The sequence below is a fragment of the Dipodomys merriami genome, unplaced genomic scaffold (genome assembly GCF_024711535.1).
Source record: "Dipodomys merriami isolate MVZ:Mamm:240054 unplaced genomic scaffold, mDipMer1.0.p SCAF_56, whole genome shotgun sequence".
Taxonomy (NCBI): domain Eukaryota; kingdom Metazoa; phylum Chordata; class Mammalia; order Rodentia; family Heteromyidae; genus Dipodomys; species Dipodomys merriami.
This window is the reverse complement of record NW_027206135.1, coordinates 4,744,494-4,757,527: the sequence shown is the minus strand read 5'-3', so window position 1 is coordinate 4,757,527 and position 13,034 is coordinate 4,744,494. Positions and strand designations below refer to the sequence as shown.

The following is a 13,034-nucleotide window of genomic DNA, read 5'->3' as shown; positions in this document are numbered from 1 at the left end:
GCAAATGAAACTATTGCTATGGCTTGGATCTTTTTTTTTTTTTTTTTTTTTGTCAGCCATGGGGCTTGAACTCAGGGCTTGGGCACTATCCCTCAGCTCTTCAGCTCAAGGTGAGCACTCTACCACTTGAGCCACAGCACCACTTCCAGTTTTCTAGTGCTTTATTGGGAGATAAGAGTCTCACAGACTTTCCTGCCCGGGCTGGTTTTGAACCACGATCCTCAGATCTCAGCCTCCTGAGTAGCTAGGATTACAGGTGTGAGCCACTGCTGGCTTGGATCTTGAATGTCTCTAAAAGGTCTGTGCATTAAAGTTAGGCCCTCAGCCCATGGAACTGATGGAATTTTTAAAAGATGGGGCCTAAAAGAATAAAAATTGTTTCAGATATTTTAAAAACATTAATGGATTTTGACTTCTATGAGAATCTTTACCTGAGTCTTTGAGATGGTAATCTTATTTTCCATTTTATTAGTGTAATTAGTTGCATTAATTACCAAGTGATAAAGCAACTTGTCTTTCTAAACACAGTATCATTATACTATATTAACTTGATCAATTGCTGGATTCCTGTTGTTAATATTTTGTTTAGGATTTTTGAATCCAAGGCATAAGTAAGATTGGCTATAATTTTTCCTTTCTAATAATAATCTTTTTCAGTTCCAACTTCATAAAAGCACATTCAGTTACTTTTACTTTTTATATTCTGAGTGAATCTGCATAAATTAGCATTACTCTTTCCCTATGTGAAAATTCACTAGTGAAGCTAAACTTGTAAGAGTTACAAAGTAGATCTATGTTTAGTTTTTTTTTGTTTTTTTTTGTCGGTCGTGGGGCTTGAACTCTGGGCCTGGGGGTTGTCCCTCAGCTCTTCAGCTCAAGGCAAGTGCTCTACCACTTGAGCTACAGCGCCACTTCCGGTTTTCTGGTGGTTTATTGGAGATAGGAGTCTCACAGTCTTTCCTGCCCGGGCTGGCTTTGAACCGCGATTCTCAGATCTCAGCCTCCTGAGTAGCTAGGATTACAGGCATGAGCCACCGGTGCCCAGCTATGTTTAGTTTTTTGAAGAAGGTCCATATTGATTTCCATAGTGGATGTCCTACTTTATACCCCACCAACACTATATGAGGGTTCCTTCTCACCCCTCTCTTGCATCCTTGTCAGCCTTTGTGTTGTTTTCTTTTTTTCTTTTCTTTTTTATATATTTTTTATTATAAAGATACTACATAGGGGTTATAGTTACATGAGTAAGATAATGAGTACATTTCCTATTGAGCATTGTTACCCACCCCCACACTTTGTTTTTACCCCGACCATCCCTTTGTGTTGTTTTCTTATGATTGCCAATCTGCTTTGGTGTGGTGCAATTTTGTGTACATTTTATTTGTATTTTCTTTATTGCTAAGGAAGTTGAACATTTCTTCATATATCTATTAGCCATTTGTATTTCTTGTTTTGAGAACAGTTTGAGTCTGTCAACATGACAGACATCTCACTTGGCATCAAGATTTTTTTTTTATTTGACTGTGGAAGTCTCAGCCAGACACTGGTGACTCATAATTATAATTGTTGCTAATCTGGAAGCTGACAGTTGATGATCATGTTCAGCAGCTGTCCAGTCCAGAGATTCTTGTATGTAACCAACAAAAATCTGGAAGTAGAGATATGGCTCAAGTGGTAAAGTACCCTCTAAAAGCGGAAGAAGCCAAGAGAGATCTTGAGTTCTAGCCCCAGTACACACACACACACACACACACACACACACAGAATCTCTTAAACTTGTAGAAACTCAGTTTTTTATTCCTAATGCTAAGGTATCTTTCTCACAAGCATGTAAAAATTCATTATAAGTCAATAAATAAATGTTAGTTTCTATCTTGTGTCTATTTATCTTTGTTATGTCAAATGACCAAATACTATATAAATCTGAAAATGTCAAGCTGAACAGAATTTTAATTTTTCTGAAGACTAAGTTGAGTGTTTCAGGAAGATTCCATCTATTATGCAGCTAAATTCAATTCAAGCAAGACCACTATAAAATATTGGAGGAAAGCTCCTAGTAAGGAAAATCTAGGGCTGGGAAGGTGGCTCAGTGGTAGAGTGCTTGCCTTGCATGCCTGAGGCCCTGGGTTCGATTCCTCAGCACCACATAAGCAAAAAGAAAAAAGCCGAAAGTGGCGCTGTGGCTGAAGTGGTAGAGCCCTAGCCTTAAGCTGAAGAGCTGAGGGACAGCACCCAGGCCCAGAGTTCAGGCCCACTACTGGACCCCCCCAAAAAAAAGAAAAAGAAAAATCTAGATTTCTCTGACCAATTGGAAATGACAGGTTGTTAATGATACAGCAGGCATTTCCAGCTGGGTGAACTCATCATTGTCTGAGAGGTTTAGTGATGATTGCACTTGCCAAATGATTGCATTTGCCAAATGATTATGCCTCCCTTCCGCACTCAGTTCCAGTGTGCTATGGATCAGGCTAAGGAGGAGATGGTCTTGGTGTCATCGATTGAAAGTCATCGTGTGGATGAGTCACACATAACTGTGTGTCAAGAGGCAATAATAATGGAGAGTCTGATTTTCTTAACTGTGCATTGAATGCATAAGTCACAAAGCCCCTTTGGTGCTAGGCCTTCCACCAGTAAGAATGGTTTCTTTGAGGAAAGAGGTTTCCATTGCCAGCTTTCAGATAAAATGCCGCAAAATAAGGGCTGCAAGGAGATTTTTTTTTTAAGCTGGGTTTTTGTTCCTCAAATCTTTCCAATGAAGCCATGGTTCTCAGTTCTCTCCCCCCTCCTCCACCCCCCCCCCCCCCCGTGGCCAGGATCAAGATGGAAGCCCATGGGAGAAGGGTCCGCGCAGCGCATGGCAGCCCTCCCCGGGCCAAGACCTGAATTGGGAGGGGGGGGGAGGGCTGAGCGGGAGGGGCTGTGAGGCATTGTGACAGATCAGCTTGGAGAGCAGATCGGCTTGGAGAGCGGGCGCGGTCGGGCATCGCCTTTGCCCAGGCCGGCTTCACACACCTGGATCCAGGGTGGTTCGCAGCATGGGAAAGAAGGAGGCCCGTGTGCGCTGGGCATGTGGAGTCGCAGGGCCAGTGGAGCCAGGCCGCTCGCTGTCTATCTTTTTACTTGAACCCAGAGGCTTAGTGAAGGGATAGGCATGCTGCTGTGTGGCTTTGGGACAGCCGGACGCCGGGTTAGACAGAGCCATGCCCAGCCCCTCTCCAGGCTTGCACTGTTGGTGGATTAGGCTGGGGGGGAAGAAATGTTTTTCTTAACGGTCCCTTTTGTTTGGATATTTTTTTTCTTTTTCTTTTGGTGGTTCAACTGCTGTTTTGTGTGTTAGGACCAAACAGTTGCCAAAAAACCTCACAAGCAAGCAAAAAAAAAAAATATTAACAGTCAACAACAGCAACAAAAAAGTTTGTGATAAAATGTTAAATTGTAGTTATTAATGTCCTTAGCTTTGATCTCATGTATAAAGTAAAACTAAAACATATAAATATATATTGGCTGTCAAAAAAGGTCTCTGGAACTAACTTGCATTCTTTTTTTAATGAGCACTATTCCATTTATTTATTTATTATGCTTTTGTTTTTGAATATTTTTATTATCTTTAAGTAGCTGTACAAAGGAATTGCCATTCAACAAAGCAGTTTATGAATACAGTGCTTCTTGATCAATGTCATCTCTTTCAATATTCTTACCCACCCCTCCCAACCTTCCCCTTCCCTCACTTTTCTTAGGTTTTAGGTTATGTGTTGAATTTTTCCCCCCATTTAATAAAACACTAACTTCTTTTCTAGGGAGAACAGAGACAATGATTTACACTTGCCTTATTGCAACTGGAATGTTTTTAACCACGAAGGTAAGAAAGATGTTACTATCTCTGTTGAATTTTTTGGTTCTGAAACATTCCTTGTAGAAAGTTCTTAGATCATGGTGCTTAAGTGAAAAATCTGGATTTGTGCTGCCTTGTTTAATATGCAGTTAGTAACTGGCCTGTTCCTTGTTCTGAGCCAGGACTATGGTGAGAGCAATGAGGCACAAATTGAAGGGAATACCAAAATTCACAAAATCTAAGATATACAGTGGTTTTTGTTGGTGGTGGTGGTCATGGGGCTTGAACTCTGGGCCTGGGCACTGACCCTGAGCTGAGCTCTTCAGCTCAAGGCAAGTGCTCTACCACTTGAGCCACAGTGCCACTTTCAGTTTTCTGGTAGTTTAGAGATAAAGAGTTTCACTGACTTTACTGCCTGGAATGGCTTTGAACTGCAATCCTCACATCGCAGCCTCCTGAGTAGCTAGGATTACAGGTGTGAGCTACCAGCACCCGCATTTTTAAAGTACATGCTTATTATCCCTAAGTAGTTGTACAAAAGAGTTTTCAATCAACAAAGCAGTTTATGACCACAAAGCATCTTGATCAGTATCACCCTTTCACCATTATCCTCATCCTTCCCAACCCCCCTTTCTCTCAATTTACTTAATTTTGTAAGATATGCATTGAGTTTTTAACTGTATAATACAATACTTAAAAAATAGGAATCAAGGAAAAGGTGAGCATTGGTGACTCACTGTAATCTTAGCTATTTGGGAGTCTGAGAAGAGGAGGGTTGTGGCTTGGACAAAATAGGTCATGAGACCAGTTCTCAAGTCACAGTGGGTACAGTGGCATGCACCTTTTTTCACTCCATGCTATGTGAGAAGTTGAGAATGAGAGGATCACATATCCAAGCCAGCCTGGGCAGAAAAATCCACAAGACTCCAGCTCCACAGAGGGAAGCCTGACATGATGGTGAAGACCTATCATCTCATGATGATGGAGAAACCTGTAGTAGGCAGATTATGGCTCAGGTGCATGCCTGAATGGAAAGCAAGCACTGATCCTAAAATTGACCAGCAAAAAGAAAGGGTTGAGAGCATGATTTAGCAGAATCATAGCAGCCTAGCAAGCATGAGAGTTCAAAACCCAGCATTAGAGTCCAATTTCTTGTGTGTGTGTGTGTGTGTGTGTGTGTGTGTGTGTGTGTGTGTGTGTGTGTGTGTGTGTGTGTGTGTGTGTGTGTGTGTGTGTGTGTGTGTGTGTGTGTGTGTGTGTGTGTGTGTGTGTAGTGGGGTTTAAACTCAGGACTTCTGCTTGCTAGGCAGGGGCGCTCTCACTCACTGAGCCATATCTCCAGCTCCAGCCCTTTTCTACACTGGCTGTTTTGAGACAGGGTCTCACTAACCACTGGCCAAGTTCTTGGCCATGCTTATTTTAGGCTTTCTGTCCTAGCTGAGACAACAGGTATGTGCCACTATGTCCTGCCACCATGCCTAGCTTCTTTTGAGTTAGGAGTCTAGAAGATATTTTTCTAAGGCTGGCCTCAAGCCATGATCCTCCAGTCTTTAGCCTTCTAAGCAGGAGGATTGCAGGTGTGGGCACTAGCATGTAGCAGATGTCCATAGGGGCAGAATGAAGGTAAAGCCAGTGAAGCAAAGTTATACAAAAGCAAAATAACCTTGGTTGGGTGTGGTAGTGCAGGCTGTGATCCCAACACTGAAGAGGCAGAGACAGGAAAGAATCAGGAGTAGAGTTCAGGCTGGTCTACACAAAAAGAAAACAAAACCCTCAGTAATCAGATGCTTTTTGTAACCTCTCCAATACTGTGACTTCTTCTTTCCTCAGAATAAGATCAAAGTTAGGCAAGTTTTCCAAAGGACTTTAAATATCCTTTGAATTGCTAAATCGATAAAAGTTACTGCTTTTCAACTCAGAACAAAGTTGGTCCTCTATTTTTTTTATTATCCCTGATAGCCAATTTCTGGGGGATGTGTGGCCTTGGGAAATTTCTGCAGAGACACAGTGGGCAGCTATACCTTGTAAAGTAGCACACAGTCTTATGACATGATCTTGCCAGGAAGTTTCCACCTGCAGGATATACCCCGAGCCCAGCTCCACTGACTTCTGGGCCTACAGTCTAGAGAAGAGAAGGCTTAGGTTTTGCACCATGTCCAGTTCTGTAGTCCCACCCTTCTGCTTTCCTAACTTGAGTGTCACAGGTTTGTTTCCCATGGTCCCTGGGGGCGGTGGGCAACACCATATCTGCCCACAGGCAGGGCTGATTGGACCAATACCTGGAGCAAGGGCCTGAGATAAGAAAAAAGAAAATGAGTGCTCTAGGACAATGCTTTCCAAACTGTAGCCAGTGAATTATAAAATCAACTTACTAGATTGTGACCCACATTTTTAATAGGAATGAATGGAGCAGCATAGAAAATATGAAAAGGGAATTATTGGGTTTCTTTGGCTTGTTTTGTGGTGTGTATGTATGTGTGTGTGTGTCCTAGGTTTAGTACTGTGGATCATAGTTCCAAAAACACGATGTCTGCCCAATGCTGCAGGCTGTGTTCCCCATGGCTGCTGTACTGCAGGTCACTTGGTTGTCTTTTGACTTTTCTTCTCATTTGTAACACGGAAGGTAAAAAGAAGTGTTGGATCAGGTGATTGCTAATGGCATTCCAGCTCTAAAGTCCCATGTCTGTGAGCCTTAAACAAGACAAGTCCTTAACATGGTTTTGTTCGTCTTGTTTTGAGTAGCTCTGCCCAAAGACTGCTGATGTGAAGGTAAACTGTGGTTGTATTTTCCCTTTTCTGTAGGAAACTATTGATCCCTCTGGAGAACAAATACTTCATACGACTTACAGGAATGCATTTCAAAAGATTGCAATTCCATCACAAGTAAGTGTTCTCTTTTGAAAGGGGTTTTTTTGTTTGGTTTTGTTTTTGTGGGAAGTGGTTAGTGGCACCATTAATTTGGTTGCATTTGAAACCCTTCTCTAACACTCAGGTGGCAGCACTTGTGCCTTGTAGCAGTTTCCTGATCCCTTCCAACTCCCAAACCCTTGCCTCTGGGCTGCCTGGGTTGGCTTCTCCTGAGTGAATCCCACTTTCCATTTGACATCTCCTCTCCCTAGCAAGAAGGCCAATGCCTAAGGTTTTCCTGGCTCCTGGAGATTCTCTCATATTGACTGGCTGTTGATTTCTCTGGAAAGAGGAATTGCTCTTTCACAAACTGCTGCTAAGACAATGAGCAACCCTCCTCCCCCCCTATCAAAGTTGTAAAGTTCATTTTCAACATACGACTTGTACGTCTCATTGTTGCAGTGGGTCCACCTGTATCGCTATTTAAACGATTTGTTTTTTCCCTTCCCCTCCACAAATTATAACAACATAAAATACAATGAAAGCAGGGGTTATACTGTGGGGTAGGGACATACAAAGCAACAAAGAAATAATCTTATAAATGTGTTAGAAACAATCGCATGAAAGAAAAAACATTTGAATACATATCTTAGGGTTCATTTCCCTAACATCAACTTAACTGACCTTTTCTGCATGACTCAGACATATACTAGTTATTGCAAATAAGGGAAACCATGGGACCTATGTTTCTTTGGGCCTGGCTTCCTTCACTTAATATAATTTTTTCCAAGTCTTTCCATTTCCTAACAAATGGGGCAATGTCATTCTTTGTGATGGAGGTATAGAATTCCACTGTGTATATAAACCACAATACCACATTTTCTTTTTTTTCTTTTTTTTTTGGGAGGGGGTCCGGTCGTGGGGCCTGAACTCTGGGCCTGGGCGCTGTCCCTCAGATCTTCAGCTCAAGGCTAGCATTCTACAACTTGAGCCACAGCACCACTTCCGGCTTTTTTCTTTTTGCTTATGTGTTGCTGAGGAATCAAACCCAGGGCCTCAAGCATGCAAGGCAAGCGCTCTACCACTGAGCCACCTTCCCAGCATTTTCTTGATCCATTCATCTACTGAGAGGCATCTGGGTTGGTTCCATATCTTAGCTATGGTTAAAAAAAAAAAAAAAAAAAAAAAAGGCTGCAATAAACATAGTCGTAGCTTTAGTGTGGTCTTGTTTGTGAACATTTGGGTAAATGCCCAAAAGTGGGATTGCTGGGTCATAGGGGAGCTCTATGTGGAGTCCTTTGAGGAACCTCCATACTACTTTCCAAAGTGGTTGAACAAGTTTACACTCCCACCAGCAATGCAGTAAGGTTCCCTTCTATCCACATCCCATCCAGCATCTGTTGTTATTAGAGTTCTTGAGTATAGCCATTCTAACTGGTGGTATCTCAATGTTTGAGGGAGAGTTTTACTTCATCTTTCCCTATTTGGATCCCTTTTATGTTTGTATCTTGTCTTATTGCTGTAGCTAGCCATTCTAATACTAGATTGAAGAGAAGTGAAGAGAGTGGACATCCTTGTCTCGTTCCTGAGTTAGAGGAAATGGCTTTAGTTTTTCACCATTAAGTATAATGCTGGCTGTAGGTTTGTCATATACAGCCTTTATTGTATTGAAGAATGTTCCATGGATTCCTAATTTTTCCAGAACCTTCATCATAAAGGGGTGTTGGATCTTGTCAAATGCTTTTTCTGCATCTGTTGAGATAACCATGTGGTTCTTATCCTTGCTCCTGTTGATGTAATGAATTATATTGATTTGTGTATATTAACCAGCTTTGCATCCCTGAAATGAATCCTGTTTGATCGTGGTATATTTTTTTTGGATGAATTGTTGAAGTTGATTGACCAGAATTTTGTTGAGAAGTTTTGCATCTATGTTCATCAAAGAAATGGGTCTATAGTTCTCTTTCTTTGATGAGTCTGCCTGGTTTTGGGATGAGGGTTATGATGGCTTCACAGAATGAGTTCGGTAGTCAACTTTTTCTTTCAACTTCATTGAAGTGTTGGAGGAGTATTGGTGTAAGCTCTGCTTTGAAGGCCTTGTAGAATTCCACTGTAAATCATCTGGTCCTGGGCTTTTCTTACATGGGAGGTCTCTTATTGCTGTTTCTATTTCAATGCTTGATATGGGCCTGTTAAGATGGTTTAACTAATCTTGGTTTAGTTTTGGCATGTCAGTATTTGCTAAGAAAAGGTCCATTTCTGCCAAGTTCTCAAACACATTAGCATAAAGTATTCCCTTATAATGTTCTGAATCTTGGTTGTTTCTGTGGTGATGTTTCCATTCTCATCTCTGAGTTTATTTATTTGGGTGTGTTCTCTTCTTTTTCTGATAAGATTTGCTAAGGGTCTGTCAATTTTGTTAATTTTTTCGAAGAACCAACTCTTTGTTTTGTTGATTCTTTCTATAGTTTTTTTGGATTCTAATTCATTTAATTCTGATTTAATTTTAATTATTTCTTTCCTTCTACTGGATTGGGGTTTATCTTGCTGCTCTTTTTCAAGGAGGCTCAGATGTCTCATTAAATTGTTGATTTCAGATCTCTCCAATTTGTTGATGTAGGAACTCAGAGCTATCAACTTGCCCCTGAGTACTGCCTTTGCTGTATCCCAGAGGAGCTGGTAATTTGTGTGTTCATTTTTGTTAAATATCATGAACATTTGAATTTCCTTTCTAATCTCTTCCATGACCCACTGGTGATTCAGCAGTGTGTTGTTCAGCCTCCATGTGTTACAGGATTTTTTTGGTGGCTTTTGGTGTTGAGTTCTAATTTTATTCCCTTGTGGTCTAAGAGAATGCAAGATATAACTTCAATGTTTCTGAATTTGGACAAGTTTGCTTTGTGGCCTAAAACACACATGAGTCTTTTAAGAGCACATTTCATATCCAAACCCAAGCATACAAAGATGGAATCATATAGTATATTCCTCAGTCTTCATCTCAACCCATACATAATCATTCTTTCCCTCCCCACTCCCCTCAAACCCTGGATGCCCTTTCCTACTCTTTCTTTCCTAAGCCAGGATTGCTTTGAAAGGAATTCCAGTCATCAGATTCTTCTATCTCATTAGTATTTTGGGATGACACCCAACATGTGCACTCTTAAAAAAAAAGAAAGAAAGAAAGAAAGAAGAAAAAGAAGAACATCTATCCAAGCCCTGGTAGCTCACATCTGTAATCATAGATAGTCAGAAGGCTGAGACCAGAGGATTGGGGTTTGAAGCCAGACAGGGCAAGTCTGTGAGACTCTTATCTCCAATTAAGCACCAAACATCTGGGATTGGAACTGTGACTCAATTGGTAGAGCACTAGCCTTGAGCAAAATCAAAACAAAACAACTGCTGGTTGCCAGTGGCAGTAATCCTAGCTACTCAGGAGGGTAAGACTTGAGGATTACATATAAGAGCCAGCCCAGGCAGGAAATTCTGTGACACTTTTATCTCCAATTAAACACCAAAAACCAACATGTGGAGCTGTGTATCAACTGGTACTATTGACCACAAGAGCTCAAAGACAATTCCCAGGGCCAGCATTGCCCCCCACCAAAAAACTCCACCAAAAATCCCCACCTGATATTATTGACTATACCCCAAAATATTATATTTCAATAATATTAGTTTCTAATTAGTGTGTAATTTCCCATAATTGTCTAAAATCTCCTTTCACTTTAGTTCTTTTCAATCAAGTACTAAAGACTATATATTTCAGTCATTACCACAACTCTTCAGTTAAAGTTCATTGGTTTCTCACTTCTTTTCTTATTTCTCATAATTTTTACTGAAGAAACCAAAGTGTTTATCTCAGAGAGTTTATATTCCAAATTTGGGTAGATCATCTAAGGGCTTCCTATTCCTTATCTTGCTTAATTTTGTCAACAACTCTGAATGGGCACTTTGTGTAAATCGGGAAGTTGAAGTTTAGAGAAATTAATGTTTTGAAATAAGCACCCAAAATCCAGATGTGTTGGCATCCCAGCCAATCACTTCCTATGCATGCAGTGCCTTGTCTGTGTTTCTCTTCAGACTGTGTGGCAGCCAGTGGGGGATTCCTAGCTGTGGATGTGGCTGTGAAAGCCAAGTTTTCTTTCAGAGAAATACTGGAGTTGAACAGCAGCTCGGCCTTATAGCAGAAGACTGTATAACTACTGGTCTCCAGATTGAACAGCTTTATCCACAGATAGGTTTTCCCTTTGTCCACTGTTTGTCACCACACCCACACCCACACACAAACTAGGTACTCATAGAAGGCTAAACATAACACATGAACTTAGCAAAGTCCATTTCTAATCATGCCATTTCCATGCTCACGTCCACAATGCCTTCCTGTTGTAACCAATTAAATGCTCTAAGCTGAACCCCTGAGGTCTTCTACAATGTGATGTTTCCAGTCCTTTCTCCCACTCTGCGCATTTATACATCCTATACTTGACCACATTTAAGAGGTTTGCTGTTTCCCAGCATGTCAACACTTCATACTCCCCAAGTCTTTGTTCACATGGGCCCCTCCCCAGCCCGAAGTAGTGTCCCACCATTTCAGACCTTACAGCCCTTTGAGGGTTTGTTAGGAACTATGACATTTATTCTGTGGCTATTTCAAGTGCAATGTATGAGGATGTGGTGGCAGGAGCCAAGGGGGATGTTCCCTGGGTCTCCTGTGGAGGTCTGCAGACATCTCCCCTTCCTCACTCCTGCAGTCTTGCGGTTTCCCTGACTTCAGTCCATACCTGGCATACCATGGATGATGACAGCTCTGCTGATTTGTTGGGAAAACAAGGCAGGGCAGAGAGGCTGCAGGACCCAGTCCCCTCTGCTAGGTCCTTCTTACACACTGCCACATTCTGCCCTTCTTTGTGGCCCTTCCTCTTGCCACCTGAGACTTAAGAACTTTCAGGTGCCTTCCTCACTACTGCCCTTCCCTTTTTGCCCTTACTGGACTTGAACTCAAGGACCTGGTGCTCAGTAGGCTTTCCCTGCTTATAACTGACACTCTACCAGTTGAGCCAAACCTCTAGCCTGACTTTTTGCTGATTCATTGGAGATAGATTCTCCAGACTTTTCAGTCCCACTGGCTCAGCCTCTGCCTCAGCCTCCTGAGTAGCTAGGATTACAGATATGGGCCACAGGTACCCAGCACACTGCTTGTACTAATTGGAGATGTGATAGTTAATGTTGTCAGCCCTTCCCATTTGGCTCAGTGCCAGAACTCTTCAGTTCTTCAGAGAGAGGTCCCAGGAAAGCCCCTGTGAGCAACCTTCCCTAGAAAAGAAATGTGAGACTTAGAGAATTCCAGGGTTTCCTTACAAAAACAAATTTGGGAAAAGGGCAGATGAAGAAACTCTAGCTCTTAGAGACATCCAGAAATGACATATAATTATCTACTTCACCTAGTGGAGGACTCTATCTCCCCTGATGAAGAACCATCCATTAAACCACAGTCCTTCCTTTAACTCATTACAGCAGCTTCTGCCATAGCAGTATTAGCCCCTTAGTTGTCATTAGCAAGCCATAGGCAGGACTTACTTCTTCCATGTTCCTCCCTGCAGGTCTGAGGTCAGTGCTTTTTCCCATGGTAGATAATTAGTCATGAGGTAAATACATAAGAATATTAAAGAATATTAATTATCTAATGGAACACAATAAATGTTTGCTTAATTTCTTCCTGCTCTTAAGCTGAAAAAGAGAGATTAGGATACTGACTCTAAACTTTGCATTCTCACTAAAATTGGGACTTCTGTTGCTTTACAGCATCGTTATGTGGAATATTTCAAAATTGTAAAAAATGTGTTTCACGGGAATTTACCGCCAAAAAGAAAGCTTAAAATTGAAAGAATTGTAGTCCATTCGCTTCACAGTAAGTGCTTTGGAATTGAAGGATGGGACCTGAGGACGAGTGCTCCCATTCTTTGAGAGGGTTTTGCTCGCGGTTATGTATATAGATCATCATAACTCCTAGCTGTCTTAAGTTTCCCCACACATGAAATCCACTCTGGAGCTACCCACTGGGCAGGCGATTCATAGCCATGATAGCAAGTCTTAGATGTCTCTGTCTTCCTTTGCCCATTTCTACTTGAGGGGAGAGCTCCCTCCTCTTGCCTTCTGTTCTCATGGCTACCAATCTCAGCTCAGGGTAGGCCTTTCAGGGTTGGAGCCTTTAGAGGTGAACCATGAACAAATGACACTGCTTCTTTCCCAGATCCATTTCTCCTTCATGCTCCTCTCAGCAGCAGTGTCCCTGTATCACTTTCTCATCTAGTCCTTTTTTCCTCATCTCACCAATCTTTCTTTTCCCTCTTCCCTC

The 13,034-nt window shown here is 41.8% G+C and overlaps 1 protein-coding gene across 4 annotated transcripts in view; it reads left to right on the top strand.

Moving 5' to 3' along the window:
• Positions 1 to 13,034, top strand: part of LOC138812190 (phosphatidylinositol 3,4,5-trisphosphate 3-phosphatase TPTE2-like) — a 34,861-nt gene that overhangs the window by 10,219 nt on the left and 11,608 nt on the right. For 2 of the 4 annotated variants that reach the window (XM_070000182.1, XM_070000183.1), the window contains exons 7-9: positions 3,798 to 3,859; positions 6,635 to 6,715; positions 12,482 to 12,587. In XM_070000182.1, the coding sequence (XP_069856283.1) occupies positions 3,798 to 3,859; positions 6,635 to 6,715; positions 12,482 to 12,587 (249 nt within the window). The remainder of the gene's footprint in view (positions 1 to 3,797; positions 3,860 to 6,634; positions 6,716 to 12,481; positions 12,588 to 13,034) is intronic. The other 2 variants (XM_070000185.1, XM_070000184.1) reach the window with 1 other exon arrangement.